The sequence below is a fragment of the Dendropsophus ebraccatus genome, chromosome 1 (assembly GCF_027789765.1).
Source record: "Dendropsophus ebraccatus isolate aDenEbr1 chromosome 1, aDenEbr1.pat, whole genome shotgun sequence".
Lineage (NCBI taxonomy): Eukaryota > Metazoa > Chordata > Amphibia > Anura > Hylidae > Dendropsophus > Dendropsophus ebraccatus.
In genome coordinates this window covers 97086678-97105895 of record NC_091454.1, presented here as the reverse complement: position 1 = coordinate 97105895, position 19218 = coordinate 97086678, and the positions used below count along the sequence as shown (strand labels likewise).

Here is a 19218-nt window from a genome sequence, read left to right as displayed (position 1 = left end):
GCTCCGCGCCCACACGGTAGCCATAGAGACCAACGTCGCCATAGCCTCGCCTACATCACAGCAACAACAAATTCCAGTAATGATTGATAACGCAAGTGTACTTTACCCTACAGGTAGACAAATAACATAGAAAACGTCTATTATGTACGGAGAATATGTGTAGTTTTATGTTGCCCAAAATAAAAATGGCTGAAAGTATTCTGCGTCAGTTAGAACGTCATGGCGTCATGTGCAGACGTCCCAAGATGGCCGCTTCCTGTTCAGATTCTGGTAGGATTGTAAGATAATAAAGTGAAGGTGAAAGGGGATACAAATGGAGAAAGACATGTCGGCGCATAGAGAGGATGCCTATCCCGAGTATACGGAGAGGCGGAGCTGGGACGGCAAGGGGGGAGGCCTAGAGGCCGAAGCCAACCAGAGGTGCCGGGGGATGCTGCAGATCACCATGGAGAGGAGTAGGTGGCCCTCATCTTATACTAGTCACCACACCCTGCTGGCCGGCTATATTATATGTCTATCACCATGTGTCCCATTGGAGTCTATAAACCGGTGTGCACGTGTTTTATGTCTGGTAATATATAAGCATATGTATTATGTATGAATATATATATAAGACTGACTTTCCCATATTTCTTATTGCTCACCAGGTCCCTATGCCAAGCTTCTTCTAGATGCCATGAAGCAGTCTGGCTGGTAAGGGTCCCTTATAAATGTACTAGGAGGTATCACCAATGAAGTGACACCATAGAGGTTGGCATCATCATGTCCTTGTGAACATAGTCAACATGCTTTGTTCTTTTAGGGTCACTATAATTCTCTCCACATTTCCACCTTTTTGTGATGTGATCCTATATCTTGGTGACTGGTTCACTTTGATGGTTGTAGTAACATACCTGTAGTGAAAGGGTGTTCTCTTTTTCAGCACAATTTCCAGACACAGACATTTTTCCTGTGAGGATTGTGATGGATCAGTAAGTGGAGGCTTTGATGCCGATACATCTGAAGTAAGTGAACAGCATAAAAAATGGTTGTTTTTATAGGTTATTGTGCTCAAGCTGTTGTCAAAAAATTTAAATATATAGATATATAAATGTATTCTTGCCTTTCTCAGCTGCCACTGTCCTTGCTGAGCCCTGGTCCTGCTGCGCATCACTTCTAGGGTCGACAGGTGGAATTGCCCACTCAATGGCTACAGTGGTGTCCTGCCTCAGCTGCTGAGTGGGCATGACAAGTATTGACCCCAACCCCAGAAGTGCTTTACAGTGGGGCTGGGTTAGTTCTGAATGGTGGTAGCTGGGGGAATGAGAAAGGCAAATACAGTGGTGCCTTGCATTACTAGCATAATTTGTTCCGGGATCGTGCTTGTAATCCAAATCCACTTTTAAACCAAAGCAAATTTTCCCATAAGAAATCATAGACATGCAGACAATTGGTTCCACACCCCAAAAATAATGATTTATTATTCTGAATAACATGTAAAACAAATGACACAAACATTCAGAAACAGCAGAATGTGATATTATAAGTTACTGTGCAGTAATGGGGAGGATGGGAAACACAAGGGCTGACAGAGACTGCAGGGAGCATGAAGGAATGAGCAGGGCAGATGTGACCACATACATGCAGTACTCTCTGTCCGGGGAGAGAGGGGTTACAGCTATGGAGAGATTACCTCCACAGTCCTGTCCCCTGATGTAAGCCCCAGCCGGAAGTGGATCTGCTATGATATAGAAAGTGTATGAGACTTCCTTGGTCAGAGTACAGGGCTGTAGACCACGCTGTGCAGACCATGCCCCTTCCCCAGTACAGGGAGCTCTTAAACTGAGTCACAATTTTGCAAAACTGTGAGCTCTTAAACCAAGGTACCACTGTATATTGTGGTGGGTTTTATTCTGTTTGATGGCAGCCTGAGCACAAAAAGTAAGAAGTTCTGTCAATAAACACCCCTTGTTTATATCACTTCCCTACTCTGTGTTTATGAATCTGAGATAAAGAGAGAAGTTTTCTGGGAGATGGTGAGTGTTGTGGTCTATATTGTGTGTGTGTGTGTGTGTGTATGTATATATGTGTCTATCTTCTAGAAAACTCATTTTTAAAATGTATGTTATGTTCTATAGGGACTTAGATCCCTGGCCCAGAGTCTGTCTGTCTGCTTCTGCTGGCATTTGAGTAAAAAAGATCTTTTATTCCGGTGGCACTAAGAGCATCCCTGGGACATGGCTAAGAAGCAGAAAGGAAGAAAGAGGCGCTTTCTAGGAACCGTGCTGCCAGAATAAAAGGTCTTCTTTTTTGTGCAAATATCAGCGCCAATAGACAAAACAACCCTGGAACGGGACGTGAATTAATAGTGACAATGCGTTGGGAACATCAGTGTGGGGGGAAGGGAGGGGGGTACAGATTTACTTTAAATAAAACCGGAAAATACAGTTCATTTTAGGTGTCAATTCAGATGTCCTAATAACATATTTTTTGCCCTGCTTCTAGATTGTGCTGTGTCAGAATAACATCCACAGTCAGTCACATATGAACCGCGTGGTGACACATGAGCTGATCCATGCGTTTGACCACTGTCGTGCACATGTAGACTGGTTTAATAACGTTCGCCATTTAGCATGCTCTGAGGTAAGAATATTACATATGTTAGGGAGGTGGCTTTATACTTCTAATGTATTTATACTGATCTAGGGTCACACAATGTTTCTTGCACTTTCCACAGAGGATCACTTTGACCATGCACCTGTGTTAAAGCAGTCATACTGGAAGTGCAGTGACACTTTTAAACCAAAAAAGCAACACTAATGTTAGACAGAGCTTATGTCGCTGCCTATTAATAAAAAAACTGGCTGTAGGAAGATTATTCATTGTGATTCCTGTAGTGCCAGCTATATTATATAACTATCTCCACGTACCCCATTGGAGTCAATAAACTGGTGTGAGCGTGTCTCATGCCTAGCAATATATAAGCATATGTGTTATATTTTGAGGCTATGTTCACACAACGTACAGTATCAGACCAGCCGTTCCGTGACCCCGGCCGGTCTTAAGTACCGGCCGGATGATCCGTTCGGCCACAGAGCTCTGATGCGGGCGCATCAGAGCTTCCCATGGCACACAGTGAAGCAAGCGGCCGGAGCCACTCGCTTCACTGTGTGAACTGACAGGTCTTTCTGCGGCCGGAACTCACTGAATTCCGGCCGCAGAAAACTGACATGTCAGTTATTTTCGGCCCTGTATGGGATCCCGGCCGGAGCGTATACGATGTGTATACGCTCTGGCCAGGATCCCTTATCAGATAAGGTTATGTTGCGCTCCGCAAAAAGTACAGCCGTTGTTGCTGATGGCAACAACGGCCGTACTTTTACGTAGTGTGAACATAGCCTAAGACTGGTGCTGACGTTCCCATATTTCTAACAGACAATCAGACAAAGCCCGACTGATCACGTGACAAAGAGCCAGGAGAATACGCGAATCTCTCCTGGCTCTGTGTCACATGATCAGTCTGACTCCATCTGATTGCCTATGTAAGTCTATGGAGCCTGGCTGATATCACGTGACACAGAGCAGGGAGTTGACGCGCTTCAGCACAGTCCTCTCCCCGCTCGTTCTCATGGTCATTACGGGTCTGCACACCCAGACCCGAACTGATCCAAACTTTTGACATGTCAAAAGTTTTTCTCAATGATTGGTACACATGCATACTTTAGTAATGAAATGACCCAAAGATTGCATTTGGGCAAAGTTTAAAGATCGGAAGCTCATTTCAAGACTACTTTAACAATATGTCTATGCTAAACTAGTACTGTTTGGTATTCTTGCAATTTACAATTTGTCTTCTGCCATAGATCAGAGCTGCCAATCTCAGCGGAGACTGCTCACTTAGTAATGAAATTAGCCGGTTTAATTTTGGCTTGAAGCAACATCATCAGGTAAGTCCTAAATTTATGGTTTGTATATGTGATGTTTGTTAAACCATAGATGAATGGATCCATCCAGATATCTTAACAACTTGCTGACCATTTACTGACTTAATGTAAATGTATCACTAGGTACATTGCTTTGTGTTTTTTTACATTAACAGACCAGCGCCGTCACTGGGATGGCAGTGGCACGGTCTATTTTTGAACCGCTGTCTGGTTCCCGTGCACTGGCCTGGCATGAAGCAATGGAGGTGGGCCCACTGGCCCCCCAGTATGACCCTCTCCCCTCCCTGTGTGACGCTGCTGCATTGATCTCAATGGAGCCGCGTCACAGAGGCAAGGGGGTTTAGTTACACTGGGGGCTGCATCCAGTGCTTCGTGCCGGTGCTCGGGAATAGACAGGCGCCGTTCATGGGAACTGGGTGGCAATTCAAAAAGGGGACCCCGTCAACAGCAAAAAACTTAAAGCCATGTACCTAGTGGCGGTAACAAGTAGTACTAACCGTCCAGGTGGCCATAAACTGCAGAGTTTACAATGGCACAGAGACAGTGCTACGTCAAAAGTGGGGAGACAGAGAAAACAGGGAAGATTTATTACCACCAATGCCTTCCAGATTTCTAAGTTGACCGTAAGGATGCCGGGAGCCCCCGAAAGCAGCAGGTTAAGGGGGCTGGCAATTACATACTCACAGCAAGATGAAAATTCTGCTGCAAGTATGTAATCCTATTCAAAATGACAGTGGTTAGAATATTTCGCTGCAGTACTCACAGCTTGGAATCCGCTGCGATTCGCTACGTGTTAAGGCACCCGAAAAGAGTATCTAGGCTGATTGCTTAAGCAGGAACTTCATTTTATTATATCAGGAGAATGTTATGTATGGTGCACCTCAAGCATAAAGAAAAGTCCTAAGACTAAGCTACTTGTAAAGCCCCCAGAGTTCCTTTTAGTTCTTACGTACCATTTAGTAGTTTTTCTAGCAACATGTGTTGTAACAAACCTACGCAATAGTTTTTAATTCTGATAAATTAAGCCAAAATAAAAGGAGTGTAAGGGACAAATATTTTGTTTTTAAAGCATTTTATGATTTCTTTTCCTTTAAAAATCTGTTTTGATGCTGTTTAAAACTTGTAAATAAGAAATATGATGGTGATTTTTGATCTAACTTGATTGCTCCTTATTTCTTCCCTACCAGGCTTGTGTAAGAAACCGTGCTCTTCGCTCTATATTGGCTGTCAGACAGATAAGTCGGGAGGCAGCAGAAAAGGCTGTAGATGATGTGTTTCAGTTATGTTTTAATGACCATGAGCCGTTTGGTCGAATCCCTCATTGTAAGAGGGATGCTGAAATGGCATACAGAGATTTTAAAAAACGAGAAAGATATTATGCAAATCTTTGACCTACATAAAAATCCTATTTCAGATGGACTTTTGCTATATAATTGTAATTATGCATCATAATTGCACACATCAAATTAGATTTTCTATTTTTTTTGCAGCACAACAAAGCCTCACTACTTATAATGGAAAATAGTATGTCTCATAATGTTTGTGTGTTTATTGTATGCTTTTTTTAAATTTTATATTTAATTCTTTGATTTATAAAATTGATTTGTTTTGTGAGTATTCTATAAGACAACATTTATTTCGAGGAGGTTTTATTTGGCCTTCAGAAAGCAGTGTTGCACAGTGTTTGCTAAGAGTTCATTTAGACAGAATGATTATCTGCCAAAGATTTGAAGCCAAAGCCAATAATAGACTATAAACAGAGATCAGGTCATAAAGAAAAGCCTAATATTTCTCCCCTTTTTCTAATCCATTCCTGGCTTTGGCTTCAAATCTTTGGCAGCTAGTCTGTCAGATAATCTCTCTGTGTAAATGGACCCTTAGGGGCCTATTCCACAGAGCGATAATTATTGATTATCACTCCGTGGAATAGAGAGAACGATCAGCCGATGATCGTGTCATCGGCTGATCGTTCATTTAGGTTCAAACCTAAAATCATCGTGCACCCATTGCGCATCGCTGCGTGGAATAGCAATACATGGCGGGCGACCGACGATTCCATAAGCACCATACATTACCTAACCATGTTGCAGGGCTTCTCCTGTGCTCCTCTTCCACCAGGTCCCTCGCACAGCAACTTCGGTGCGGCCTGTTAGCTGACAGACCGCTCAGCCAATAAATGGCCAGGACCACCGCGGCCAGTGATTGGCTGTGCCCTCTGTCAGCTCAGACAGGCCGCACTGAAGCGGCTGCGCGCGGGACCGGGAGGAAGAAGGAGCACAGGAGAAGCCCTGCAACATGGTTAGGTAATGTATGGTGTTTAAACAAGGGCTGCAAGGACAACGGTAATAATGTCCCTGCGCCCTCGCTAAACGATTATGGAATAGGCCCAGTAAACCAGTTTACATTATTGATCGGGCCCTGGTCAGCCCTTGGAAAAGGACCCTTACTCTGGTCTGTGGATTGAATTCATAGTAATAAAATTAAATCAAAAGCCGGCAGAGCTAAGTTCTGCCATTGGTCCCTAGTGGATACAGAGAGTACATTACACTAAGGGTAGCTTCGAACACACCGTATCACAGTGAATTTTCAGATTTGATGTAAATAACTGAACACAGCATTAAATCTGCTACAGATCTGCTGCACATCGGTCGTGTGTGTTAGCACCCTAAAAGAAAGGTTCTGGACATACCATATTCTCCTGCCCTGAGTGCACATAGCAGCAGTTCTGATGGCCACTGGTCCCCTCTGCTTATGGCTGCTTATTTGCTAGGTTGTGGCAAGGGAGTATAGTAAGGACTAGTCCACTTTGGTCCACTTTGTCTTCACTTCTTTGTTCTCCCCTCCCTTCTGAGGCAGAGGTCATATGATCTCTGTCTCTTCTGTTTCCAGGCAAGCTGTAACACCTCATCTGTAACTCCCGCCCACCACTGACATCACACAGTGATCGCCTGTCGAGGGCTGGAAAACTGCCTCTCCTGAGTAGGAAAGGAGACTCTTGTTTCATATCTCTCTTTCTCTAATCCATCTATATAGATAAATACTGTGTTTACTGTGCAATGCAGAAGCAGATTTAGCCAGTGGTGGGCAGATACTGAAAGACAGGGGCCAGTTCCTGGCAATTGGTTTTGAGGTGCAATGCATGCTGGCAGGTGATGTAAAAGTTTGAATCTGGGGCTAGAAGCAGTGTAGAGAAATGGGAAAGGTGTCAAACAGTTGGTAGGGGATCGGTGAGTGCACCTATATGATTTTTTGAACATTTTATTTTTTATTGGACTCCCCTCATTGTGACTGCAGGGGTCCCAATCTGTTTCCCTGACAGTCTGCTGCCCCAGGCAGACTCTACTTACAGAATGCCAATCTCACTGATCAGTGCTTGCAATAACATAGCTTTGATCAGTGTAAAAACAATTTAATGATTTCTTATAAAAGTTCCCTAGGGGGGACTTAAAAAAGTTAAAAAAAATAATTAATTTTAAGTGTTTTAAAAAAAATATTACAATGCTTCGCCACAATGATATTTGAAATATCCTCCTTTTCCTATTATAGAAATAATATGTAAAAAATAAACATGATTGGTATTGTAGTGTGCGAAATTGTCCAAACTATTCAAATATAATCATCTGGTTCACACATAGTGAACAGAGTAAGCAAAAAGAAGGGGAGGAATTCCATGATTGCTTTTTATACTGGACATTTTTTCCCCTAATATATGTGACAAAAAAACAGCAATCAAGAATTCCCATCTACATAAAAAAAACCATAGATCATGGTGGAAAACAAGTCCTATAGATGGAAAAGTAAGTTATGGCTTTACAAAGGTGAGAAGAAATTAATATAGAGTACTGCTTCAGTGTGAAGCAAAAATTATTATGTTAATTTGTTTTCCCTGAGACCCATTGGCATCACAACGTATGGGGTTAATTCGCCCCTGCGAGCCCCTGGGACGAAGGAATTTTAATGAATATAATTAGCATAAGCTTTTAATCCCCTCCTACGGATGTATAAATAGGCCCCGCCTCCCCTCGTCATCAGTCAAATAACAAGAACCCAATAAGGGAGGGAGCCTTGTGATGCCAATGGGTCTCAGGGAAAACAAATTAACATAATAATTTTTGCTTCCCTATCATCCCATTGGCATCATAACGTATGGGGAACTAGCAAGAAATCCCCAAGGGTGGGTCATTCCAGAACAGCGGCAGTGGCAGACCTTTCAGCCCAGCTGGAAGCGACCGCTCTTGTGGAGTGTGCCTTCGTAAATTCTGGAGGAGACTTGTCTGCCGATGAATAACACAATGCAATTGTATCACAAATCCAATGTGATATAGAGGGCTTTGAAGCTTTCTTCCCCTTATTTCTTCCAGAAAATAAGACAAGTAGATTTTCATCCTTACGCCAATCCGCTACTCTAGACAAATAAATTTTAATTGTTCTAGAGACGTCTAAGAGCGACAGATCGACCTCATCCTGGGACTGGCTTGTTGGAGAAAATACTGGAAGGACCACCTGGTCATTAAGATTCACAAATGAAGGTACCTTAGGTAGGAACCCTGGCAGGAATCTAAGGGTCACCTCGTCCTCTGCAAACACAACATAAGGGGGAGAAGATCCGAGAGCTTGAAGCTCCCCTACCCGTTTGGCCGATGTTACTGCTAACAGCAGAGCACATTTAAAAGTAAGAAACTTCAAGTCTATCTCCTCCAATGGTTCAAATGGAGGGAGACAAAGGCGTCTCAAGACGAACGAAAGGTCCCATGGATCCACCTGTTTTGTTATCCTAGGCCTTAACCTTGTTATGGCCTTAACAAAATTCTTTACTTCCAGCAACTGGAATAGTCTGCAATTTAAATGCGCTAACAGGGCTGCAATTTGGACCTTGATGGACCCTGGCATCAGCCCTTTGTCAAAGCCTTCCTGAAAAAACTCCAACAATTGAGGTGTAGAAGGATCCTGACTATTAATTTGCCTCGCAGAACACCATAATTGAAAAATGTTCCATATACGGCCATATGATTTGTTAGTGGCGTCACTACAAGCATGAGCGAGTGTATTCAATACCCTCTCAGAAAATTGTTCTGGTTCTAATACGATCCCCTCAGTCTCCATGCCGTGAGGCTGAGGCTGGCTAGGTCCTGGCAAAGGTGATGTCCTTGCGAGATTAGATCCGGATTCAATGGTAGTCTCCAGAATTCCCCCCTGCTCATATTCATGAGCAGGGTGAACCAGGCTCTCTTCGGCCAGAAGGGTGTGATGATGATCACTGATGCCTGGTCCAACCTGATCTTCATGAGAACCCTCGGAATCATGGAGATTGGGGGAAAGATGCAAGCCAGATGAAAGTTCCATTGAATTGACATTGCATCCACGATTGACGGATTGTCCGTTGTATACAGGGAACAAAAATTCCTCAGTTTGGCATTTTCTGCTGATGCCATTAGATCTATCTGAGGAAGTCCCCATTTCCGGGTCAGCTGAATGAACACTGTTCTCGACAGTGACCATTCCCCCGGAACCGTCAATCCCCGACTCAGCCTGTCTGCCTGAGTGTTGTGGATGCCTCTGATGTGCATGGCAGTTAATCTGGACACTCTGGGTTCCGCCCATCTGAAGATGCATTCCACTTCTCTGAGAAGTAGAGATGATCTCGTACCTCCCTGCTTGTTGATGTATGCCACACAAGCAGTGTTGTCCGTCCTGATCCTCACAGCCTTTTGAGTTAACATTGGAGAGAAATGTAGAAGAGCTAGATATATAGCTCTGAGTTCTCGGAACGTTTGAAGGGAGTAATGACTCCTGCTTGTTCCATACTCCCGAAACCATCTTCTCCTCTACTTGAGCACCCCAACCTGTGCCTGTGATCCAATCTGGCTCGATTATAGAAGCTCCATGTTTTATTTGTCTCCACTAGGGATGTCACGATACCAGAATTTTGAGTTCGATACCAATACCAACTTTTTTATTTCGATACTCAATACCATTTCGATACTTGATTCAATATAATGCTGTTTTCTGATTCCCATAACTTTTAAAATCTTTCAGCCGGTAGGGCTGTCTGAGAGTCTTTTTTTAGTGCGCAGTGATTTGCAGCTTTGATTGGTACCGTGTTTGCATATATGACTTTTTTGGTGCAAACACTGTGTACTGTGCGAGATTGGGAAGGTAGTATGGCTGACACACAGTATAGTATGTTGGGGGTAGTAGTTGTATGGCTGACACACAGTATAGTATGTTGGGGGTAGTAGTTGTATGGCTGACACACAGTATAGTATGTTGGGGGTAGTAGTTGTATGGCTGACACACAGTATAGTATGTTCGGGATAATGTATGGCTGACTCACAGTATAGTAGGTTGGGGGGTAGTAGTAGTATGGCAGATGCACAGTATAGTAGGTTGGGGGTAGTAGTAGTATGGCAGATGCACAGTATTGTAGGTTGGGGGTAGTAGTAGTATGGGAGATGCACAGTATAGTAGGTTGGGGGTAGTAGTAGTATGGCAGATGCACAGTATAGTAGGTTGGGGGTAGTAGTAGTATGGCAGATGCACAGTATAGTAGGTTGGGGGTAGTAGTAGTATGGTAGATGCACAGTATAGTATGATGGGGGTAGTAGTAGTATGGCAGATGCACAGTATAGTAGGTTGGGGGTAGTAGTAGTATGGCAGATGCACAGTATAGTAGGTTGGGGGTAGTAGTATGGCAAATGCACAGTATAGTATGATGGGGGTAGTAGTAGTATGGCAGTTGCACAGTATAGTAGGTTGGGGGTAGTAGTATGGCAAATGCACAGTATAGTATGATGGGGGTAGTAGTAGTATGGCAGTTGCACAGTATAGTAGGTTGGGGGTAGTAGTAGTATGGCAGATGCACAGTATAGTAGGTTGGGGGTAGTAGTATGGCAAATGCACAGTATAGTATGATGGGGGTAGTAGTAGTATGGCGGTTGCACAGTATAGTAGGTTGGGGGTAGTAGTAGTATGGCAGATGCACAGTATAGTAGGTTGGAGGTAGTAGTAGTATGGCAAATGCACAGTATAGTATGATGGGGATAGTAGTAGTATGGCAGATGCACAGTATAGTAGGTTGGGGGTAGTAGTATGGCTGACACATAAAACAAGTAAAGTATATTGGGGGTAGTAGTAGTATGGCTGACACATAGCTATACAACTACTATCCCCAACATACTATACTAGTGCTGACCCACTAGTAGTGGAGCAGAACCCTCACCTCCTGCTCCATGCTGCCCGGTCCCGGCATCATTCCCCCCTCCCTCCTCGTTGTGACTCCCAGCCCCCACACCACACAGGCCGCAGCCTCCTCACTACGAGACAATCTCTAAAGCCATCGGCTGAGGCGCACGGAGCGGCTCGGATGCTGCTGACACAGTGGCATCTACACAGTTAAATAGCCGGTGTAACTGTGTAGATGCCGCTGTGAAGTGTCAGCACTCAGCAGCATCCGAGCTGCTCCGTACGCCGCAGCCGATTGCTTTGGAGATTGTCCCGTAGTGAGGAGGCTGCGGTCTGTGTGCGGGGGCTGGGAGTCACAACGGAGCACAGCCCAGTATAAATACCGCTCCATTAGTGACAGCGGCATGCCGTACCCGGACGGCCCGCGCAGGTTGCAGACCAGGGGTCGGCCAGTGGGAAGTGTGGGGTTAACCCCCGGCCGTGACACATGTGCTGTGGCACGCTGGCTCACTAACCTGCTTGACCGGGCAGCATGGAGATGGAGCAGAAGTTGGTGAGCCGCGTGGGGGAGAGAGATGATACCGGGACCAGGCAGCATGGAGAAGGAGTTGGTGAGCCGCGCGGGGGGTGGGGAGCACACAGAGAACACGGCCGGCGCTCAGATAGCCGCCGGCCGTGTTCTCTGCACTATACTCTTATGTTAAGCTGCGCTATTGCACATCTTAACATAAAGTATCGATACCAGGAAATCCTGGTACCGAACCGTTTTTTTGCCCCGAATATCGATATTAGTATTGATATTTCGGTGCATCGTGCATCACTAGTCTCCACCAGGTTAGAGACTGCCTGGTCTCGGTGGATAACACATGAAGTGTGTCCAGATCTTCTATCCTGCGATTCCATGACTTCAGGACTTCCTGTTGTAGGTACCTCATGTGCCACAGTGCCCAAGGTACCGCATCTGCAGCTGAAGAGAGGAGCCCCAAGAACCTCATTAGAGTCCGAAGAGATATCTGTCGAGGCGGATTAGAAATTGGGCCCCTCTCTGGATACGAATCACCCTGGGTGTTGAGAGGAATAATTTCATTTGCATGGAGTCTATTACAAATCCTAGAAATGTTTTTGTTGTGGACGGAACAAGATCCGACTTTTCCTGGTTGATTAGCCATCCCAATTGAAGAAGTATGTCCAAGACATAATTCAACTGAGCAATCAGAAGAGTCTGAGTCTGGGCCATAATCAACCAGTCGTCTAGGTAGGGAATGATCTTTATTCCCTGTAATCTGAACAGCACCATGACGGCTGATACAATCTTTGTAAATACAAATGGGGCTGAGGTTATTCCGAAGGGAAGGACCTTGAACTGCAGGTGCCTTACCTCTCCCTGTAGCTGAGTCGCTATACGCAGATATTTTCTGTGTGCTGGTAAAATGGGAACATGGAGATACGCATCTTGTAGCTCTATGGATACCATAAAGTCCCCCTGCTGTAGGAGGATCTTTACTGACTTTATGTTCTCCATGCGGAACTTTTTCTTGGTCATAAACTGATTTAGATACCATAGATCTATAATGAGCCTCCACTTTCCGGATGGCTTCGGAACGAGAAAAACTGGAGAATACACTCCCAAACCGATCTCCGATCGAGGTACATCCTCTAAAGCTTCTACTTTCAGGAGATGAAGAATTTCTTCTTCTAGAACTGGATGCTTTTCCTGACCTAGGTATCTTGATACCAGAAACCTTGGGGGAGGAAGAGGAGACAAAGGAAGCACATAACCGCAACAGATAATGCTTACAATCCAGGTGTCCTTTATTAGATTTTCCCAACTTGACAGAAAATGAGTTAGGCGCCCCCCCACAGGTATATCTCTGGCGTCAGAAATCAGGCTTTTTTGAGGAATCCTTATTCTGCTGTTTTCCTCCTCCTCTTTTATTGTAGTATCTACCCTTGTTTCTGACCTGGTACCTACTTTTTCCTCTGAGGGGATTTTCCCCTACGAAAGGAACTACGAGGTCTGTAGGAACCATTACTGGATGTTAATGGAAGAGACTTCCCCCTTCTTGTCGGATAATTCCTCCATCAGTTTGTCCAGTTCTGGACCAAAAAGTCTGCCGGGCTGGAATTCCATATTACACAATTGGAACTTGGAGTTGGAGTCACCTGCCCAAGGTTTTAACCAAAGGGCCCGGCGACCAGCAGTAGATAAAGCCATACATTTTGAAGCTAGCCTTGTCTCCTGTGATGCAGCATCACAGAGAAAGTTAATGGCCATATTAACTTTCTTAAAAGAACGTAGGACCTTGTCCCTGTTCACACCGGCTTCCAGGTTTTCCTGGACTTTAGCCAACCACCTTCTACCAACCACCGTATAAGACCTCTTAAAGGCCACCTCCACCCTTCTGTCCATAGGATCTTTTAGATTAGATCCATCCTCTGCTGGTAATACTGTATTCTTGGACAGTTTAGCAATAGCTGTATCAACCTTAGGGGGTTCGTTCCATTCCTTAGATTGGTCCTCCTTGAGGACGTATAAGGTTTTAAATTTTTTGCTCAAGACCGGAGCTTTTTCCGGCTTCTTCCACTCAGCTTGAAGCATTGTCATACATGTTTCTCCCACAAAAAAGCCCTAGGCTTTTTTGTAGGAGAGGCACCTCCTTCCTCAGGGTGAATTTCAGCCTGAACGGCCCTACGTAACTTATAAATGCTATCCATAGGAAAATAACTCCTAAATGTTTCCTTTTCATCCTCAGATGGAGATGAAGATTCTGAAGAAGAAGACTTTACTTCACCAATCACCGTAAATGCTGATACCTAGAGCAGAAAGGGGTGGCTTTTAGCTGAGGAGAGCAATCTGTACCCAGTCCCACATTATAATACTTACAGGCTGGGAAACAGGGAGAAATGCTGTGCTTGGATTTCTTTCTCTGAGAAGAATAGTGTGAATCTCTACTAGAGAAAGCTTTCCCTACATAGTCCTTTACCCAAACTACCACGTCCTGCACATCAGGCTCTTTAGTGTTTTTTGGGCGACATGAAACACAACGCACTGTAATATACACTCACCGGCCACTTTATTAGGTACACCTGTCCCACTGCACGTTACCACTTAATTTCTAATCAGCCAATCACATGGCGGCAACTCAGTGCATTTAGGCATGTAGACATGGTCAAGACAATCTCCTGCAGTTCAAACCGAGCATCAGTATGGGGAAGAAAGGTGATTTGAGTGCCTTTGAACGTGGCATGGTTGTTGGTGCCAGAAGGGCTGGTCTGAGTATTTCAGAAACTGCTGATCTACTGGGATTTTCACGCACAACCATCTCTAGGGTTTACAGAAAATGGTCCGAAAAAGAAAAAACATCCAATGAGTGGCAGTTCTGTGGGCGGAAATGCCTTGTTGATGCCAGAGGTCAGAGGAGAATGGGCAGACTAGTTCCAGCTGATAGAAAGGCAACAGTGACTCAAATAGCCAACCGTTACAACCAAGGTAGGCAGAAGAGCATCTCTGAACGCACAGTACCTCCAACTTTGAGGCAGATGGGCTACAGCAGCAGAAGACCACACCGGGTGCCACTCCTTTCAGCTAAGAACAGGAAACTGAGGCTACAATTTGCACAAGCTCATCGAAATTGGACAGTAGAAGATTGGAAAAACGTTGCCTGGTCTGATGAGTCTCGATTTCTGCTGCGACATTCGGATGGTAGGGTCAGAATTTGGCGTCAACAACATGAAAGCATGGATCCATCCTGCCTTGTATTAACGGTTCAGGCTGGTGGTGGTGTCATGGTATGGGGAATATTTTCTTGGCACTCTTTGGGCCCCTTGGTACCAATTGAGCATTGTTGCAACGCCACAGCCTACCTGAGTATTGTTGCTGACCATGTCCATCCCTTTATGACCACAATGTACCCAACATCTGATGGCTACTTTCAGCAGGATAATGTGCCATGTCATAAAGCTAGAATCATCTCAGACTTGTTTCTTGAACATGACAATGAGTTCACTGTACTCAAATGGCCTCCATAGTCACCAGATCTCAATCCAATAGAGCATCTTTGGGATGTGGTGGAACGGGAGATTCGCATCATGGATGTGCGGCCGACAAATCTGCGGCAACTGTGTGATGCCATCATGTCAATATGGACCAAAATCTCTGAGGAATGCTTCCATCACCTTATTGAATCTATGCCACGAAGAATTGAGGCAGTTCTGAAGGCAAAAGGGGTCCAACCCGTTTCTAGCATGGTGTACCTAATAAAGTGGCCGGTGAGTGTATATAAACACCATGTAAGTATATATATAAAAAAAGGAACCTTATCTTGCTAGAAGGTTTAAGGCGTACAGTATTCATAGCCATCAGGTAAAGGAGTTTTGCATTCAGCACGCGTAAAGTGTTTGCGTTTTACGTCTTACTTTATATAATAACTCATACTCCTGTATATATACATAACAGGCCTAGCCTGTAATACAACTTGTACTGAGCAAAAATGTCCACAAGATGGCAGCAGAGTACAGAAAAAACAACATGATTTACTATGCACCTGGTGCAGCTGATAGATAATCACTGGCTGGATCCGATGCAAGGAGCACAGAAGAATAGCTGAATAACAGACCTACTACTTGGACTCTCAAAAGAGAACTAACTTACCCACAGGCGGCGTCTAAATACTCTATCCGGCGTGCGGACCCGGCCGGTGGTGATGTCATCGCGCAGCGCCGTCGATGACGCAGACCCCGGAAGTCATCCGGTCCGGTGAACCGCAAGACCGCAGCCGCCGTGCGGGTCACCGCAAACATGCCCGATGCATGAAAGCAAGTGGTGGAAGGAGTCGCTCCGAGCTGATCCCATACCTGAAAAGAAAGAGATTAAGGTAGGAGGGGGACAAGGTCCCCTGGGGCTTAACAGAGTGATGAAGAAAAAAAGACTGATGATGAGGGGAGGCGGGGCCTATTTATACATCCGTAGGAGGGGATTAAAAGCTTATGCTAGTTATCTATATCATAAAAATCAAAGTCTGTCTGTCTGTCTGTCTGTCCTCTATAGACTTCCAAACGCCTGAACCGTTTGACCCCAAATTTGGCACACAGATACATTGGGTGCCCGGAAAGGTTATTGCGAAGGTCCCGTCCCCGCCAGATGTACAGGAGGGGAGGGGGAGGGGAAAGAGTGCTCCATAGAGATGAATGGGAAAATCTCCTCACTGCAAACACAGGTGATATAATTAGCTGCAGCAGACACTGCAGTTGGAGCCTTAGCAACCAATAGGATTACTGCTTTCATTTTCACAGGGAGCAATGGTTGCTAGGGAAGCTGCCTCACAACATCCACAGTAATAACTGGTAGACCCCCTCCTCCATCTATACAGTACATATATATACAGGACCCCCTACTCCATCTATACAGTACATGTATACAGGACCCCCTACTCCATCTATACAGTACATGTATACAGGACCCCCTACTCCATCTATACAGTACATGTATCTACAGGACCCCCTACTCCATCTATACAGTACATGTATACAGGGCCCCCTACTCCATCTATACAGTACATGTATATACAGGACCCCCTACTCCATCTATACAGTACATGTATATACAGGACCCCCTACTCCATCCATACAGTATATGTATATACAGGACCCCCTACTCCATCTATACAGTACATGTATATACAGGGCCCCCTACTCCATCTATACAGTACATGTATATACAGGACCCCCTACTCCATCTATACAGTACATGTATATACAGGACCCCCTACTCCATCTATACAGTACATGTATATACAGGACCCCCTACTCCATCTATACAGTACATGTATATACAGGACCCCCTACTCCATCTATACAGTACATGTATATACAGGGCCCCCTACTCCATCTATACAGTACATGTATATACAGGGCCCCCTACTCCATCTATACAGTACATGTATATACAGGGCCCCCTACTCCATCTATACAGTACATGTATATACAGGACCCCCTACTCCATCTATACAGTACATGTATATACAGGACCCCCTACTCCATCTATACAGTACATGTATATACAGGACCCCCTACTCCATCTATACAGTACATGTATATACAGGACCCCCTACTCCATCTATACAGTACATGTATATACAGGACCCCCTACTCCATCTATACAGTACATGTATATACAGGACCCCCTACTCCATCTATACAGTACATGTATATACAGGACCCCCTACTCCATCTATACAGTACATGTATATACAGGACCCCCTACTCCATCCATACAGTATATGTATATACAGGGCCCCCTACTCCATCTATACAGTATATGTATATACAGGGCCCCCTACTCCATCTATACAGTACATGTATCCAGGACTCCCTACTCCATCTATACAGTACATGTATCCAGGACCCCCTACTCCATCTATACAGTACATGTATATACAGGGCCCCCTACTCCATCTATACAGTACATGTATATACAGGACCCCCTACTCCATCTATACAGTACATGTATCCAGGACCCCCTACTCCATCTATACAGTACATGTATATACAGGGCCCCCTACTCCATCCATACAGTACATGTATACACAGGGCACAATAGGTATACCAAACTGTGACTGGGTAACACTGCCATACCAGACCTGACCAATACCGCCATACTGTGCTGGATAACACTGTCATACCAGACCTGACCAATACCGCCATACTGTGACTGGATAATACTGCCATACCAGACCTGACCAATACCGGCAAACTGACTGGGTAACACCGCCACACCAGACCTGACCAATACCGCCATACTGTGACTGGATAACACTATCATATCAGACCTGACCAATACTGCCATACTGTGACTGGATAACACCGCTATACCAGACCTGACCAATACCACCATACCGTGACTGGATAACACCGCCACACCAGACCTGACCAATACCACCATACTGTGACTGGATAACACCGCCATACCAGACATGACCAATACCGACACACTGTGACTGAATAACACTGCCCTACAGGTAAATACAACCCTGCAGGTATACAGGACACTACAGGTATACAGGACCCCAAAACTATACACTACAGGTGCACGAGACCTCCTCAAAACTATATACTACAGGTATACAGGAGCCTAAACTTTACACTACAGGTATACAGGACCCCAAAACTATATACTACAGGTATACAGGACCTCCACCAACTATATACTTCAGGTATACAGGACCTCCACCAACTATATACTTCAGGTATACAGGACCTCCACCAACTATATACTACAGGTATACAGGACCTCCACCAACTATATACTACAGGTATACAGGACCCCAAACTATACACTACAGGTATACAGGACCCCAAAACTATACACTACAGGTATACAGGAACTCCACCAACTATATACTACAGGTATACAGGACCTCAAAACTATACACTACAGGTATACAGGACCTACACCAACTCTATAATACAGGTATACAGCACCTTCACCAACTCTATACTACAAGTATACAGGACCCCAAATATACTACAGGTATAAAGGAACTCCACCAGCTATATACTACAGGTATATAGGACCCCAAACTATACACTACAGGTATACAGGACCTCCACCAACTCTATACTATAGTTATACAGGACCCTCAAACTATTTACTACAGGTATACAGGACCCCCGAACTATATACTACAGGTATACAAGACCTCCACCAATTATACACTACAGGTATCCAGGACCCTCAAACTATAAACTACAGGTATACAAGACCTCCACCAACTATACATTACAGGTATACAGCACCAACTATATACTACAGGTATACAGGACTCCCGAACTATACAGTACAGGTATACAGGACCTTCACCAACTGTACAGTGCAGGTATACAGGACCTCTCAACTATACACTACAGGTATACAGCCCCCCCCAAATACACACTACAGGTATACAGGAACCCCCCCCAACTATACACTATAGGTATACAGCCCCCTCAACTATGCACTACAGATATGCGAGACCCCTAAAAACTATACATTGTGGGTATATAGAACCCCTCCAACTATGCACTACAGGTATACACTAATTCCACTGATTAACTCAGATGAAACAATACCTTTAGC

General features: G+C 44.7%; 2 protein-coding genes across 4 annotated transcripts in view; one reads left to right on the top strand and one right to left on the bottom strand.

Annotated features, from left to right (window-relative positions):
* The window catches only part of RPAP3 (RNA polymerase II associated protein 3), a 52925-nt gene extending 37033 nt beyond the window's left edge, over positions 1-15892 (bottom strand). Inside the window, exon 1 of one of the 2 annotated variants that reach the window (XM_069975837.1) lies at positions 15757-15892. In XM_069975837.1, coding sequence (XP_069831938.1) covers positions 15757-15815 — 59 coding nt within the window. In that variant the 5' untranslated portion in view covers positions 15816-15892. Of the gene's footprint in view, positions 1-893; positions 985-15756 lie in introns of those variants that run through there. The other variant, XM_069975858.1, reaches the window with a different exon arrangement.
* On the top strand, positions 25-5476 carry LOC138796018 (mitochondrial inner membrane protease ATP23 homolog). Of its 2 annotated transcripts, none has more exons than XM_069975901.1 (6): positions 25-113; positions 648-693; positions 923-1004; positions 2485-2622; positions 3843-3926; positions 5111-5476. In XM_069975901.1, exons 1-6 carry the CDS (start codon positions 80-82, stop codon positions 5312-5314), a joined length of 588 nt encoding a protein of 195 aa, XP_069832002.1. In that variant the 5' UTR covers positions 25-79; the 3' UTR covers positions 5315-5476. The 2 variants fall into 2 exon arrangements, with proteins under 2 accessions (XP_069832002.1, XP_069831995.1); XM_069975894.1 differs by lacking the exon at positions 25-113 and adding an exon at positions 232-455.
* Positions 15893-19218: the final 3326 nt, after the last annotated feature.

Excerpts from the sequence above, each read along its gene's own strand:
- LOC138796018 (XM_069975894.1), top strand. The coding sequence starts at position 314 with ATGGAGAAAGACATGTCGGCGCATAGAGAGGATGCCTATCCCGAGTAT. Across the intron at positions 694-922 it reads GCCATGAAGCAGTCTGGCTG|CACAATTTCCAGACACAGAC; the intron begins GTAAGGGTCCCT and ends TCTCTTTTTCAG. Across the intron at positions 1,005-2,484 it reads TTGATGCCGATACATCTGAA|ATTGTGCTGTGTCAGAATAA; the intron begins GTAAGTGAACAG and ends CCCTGCTTCTAG.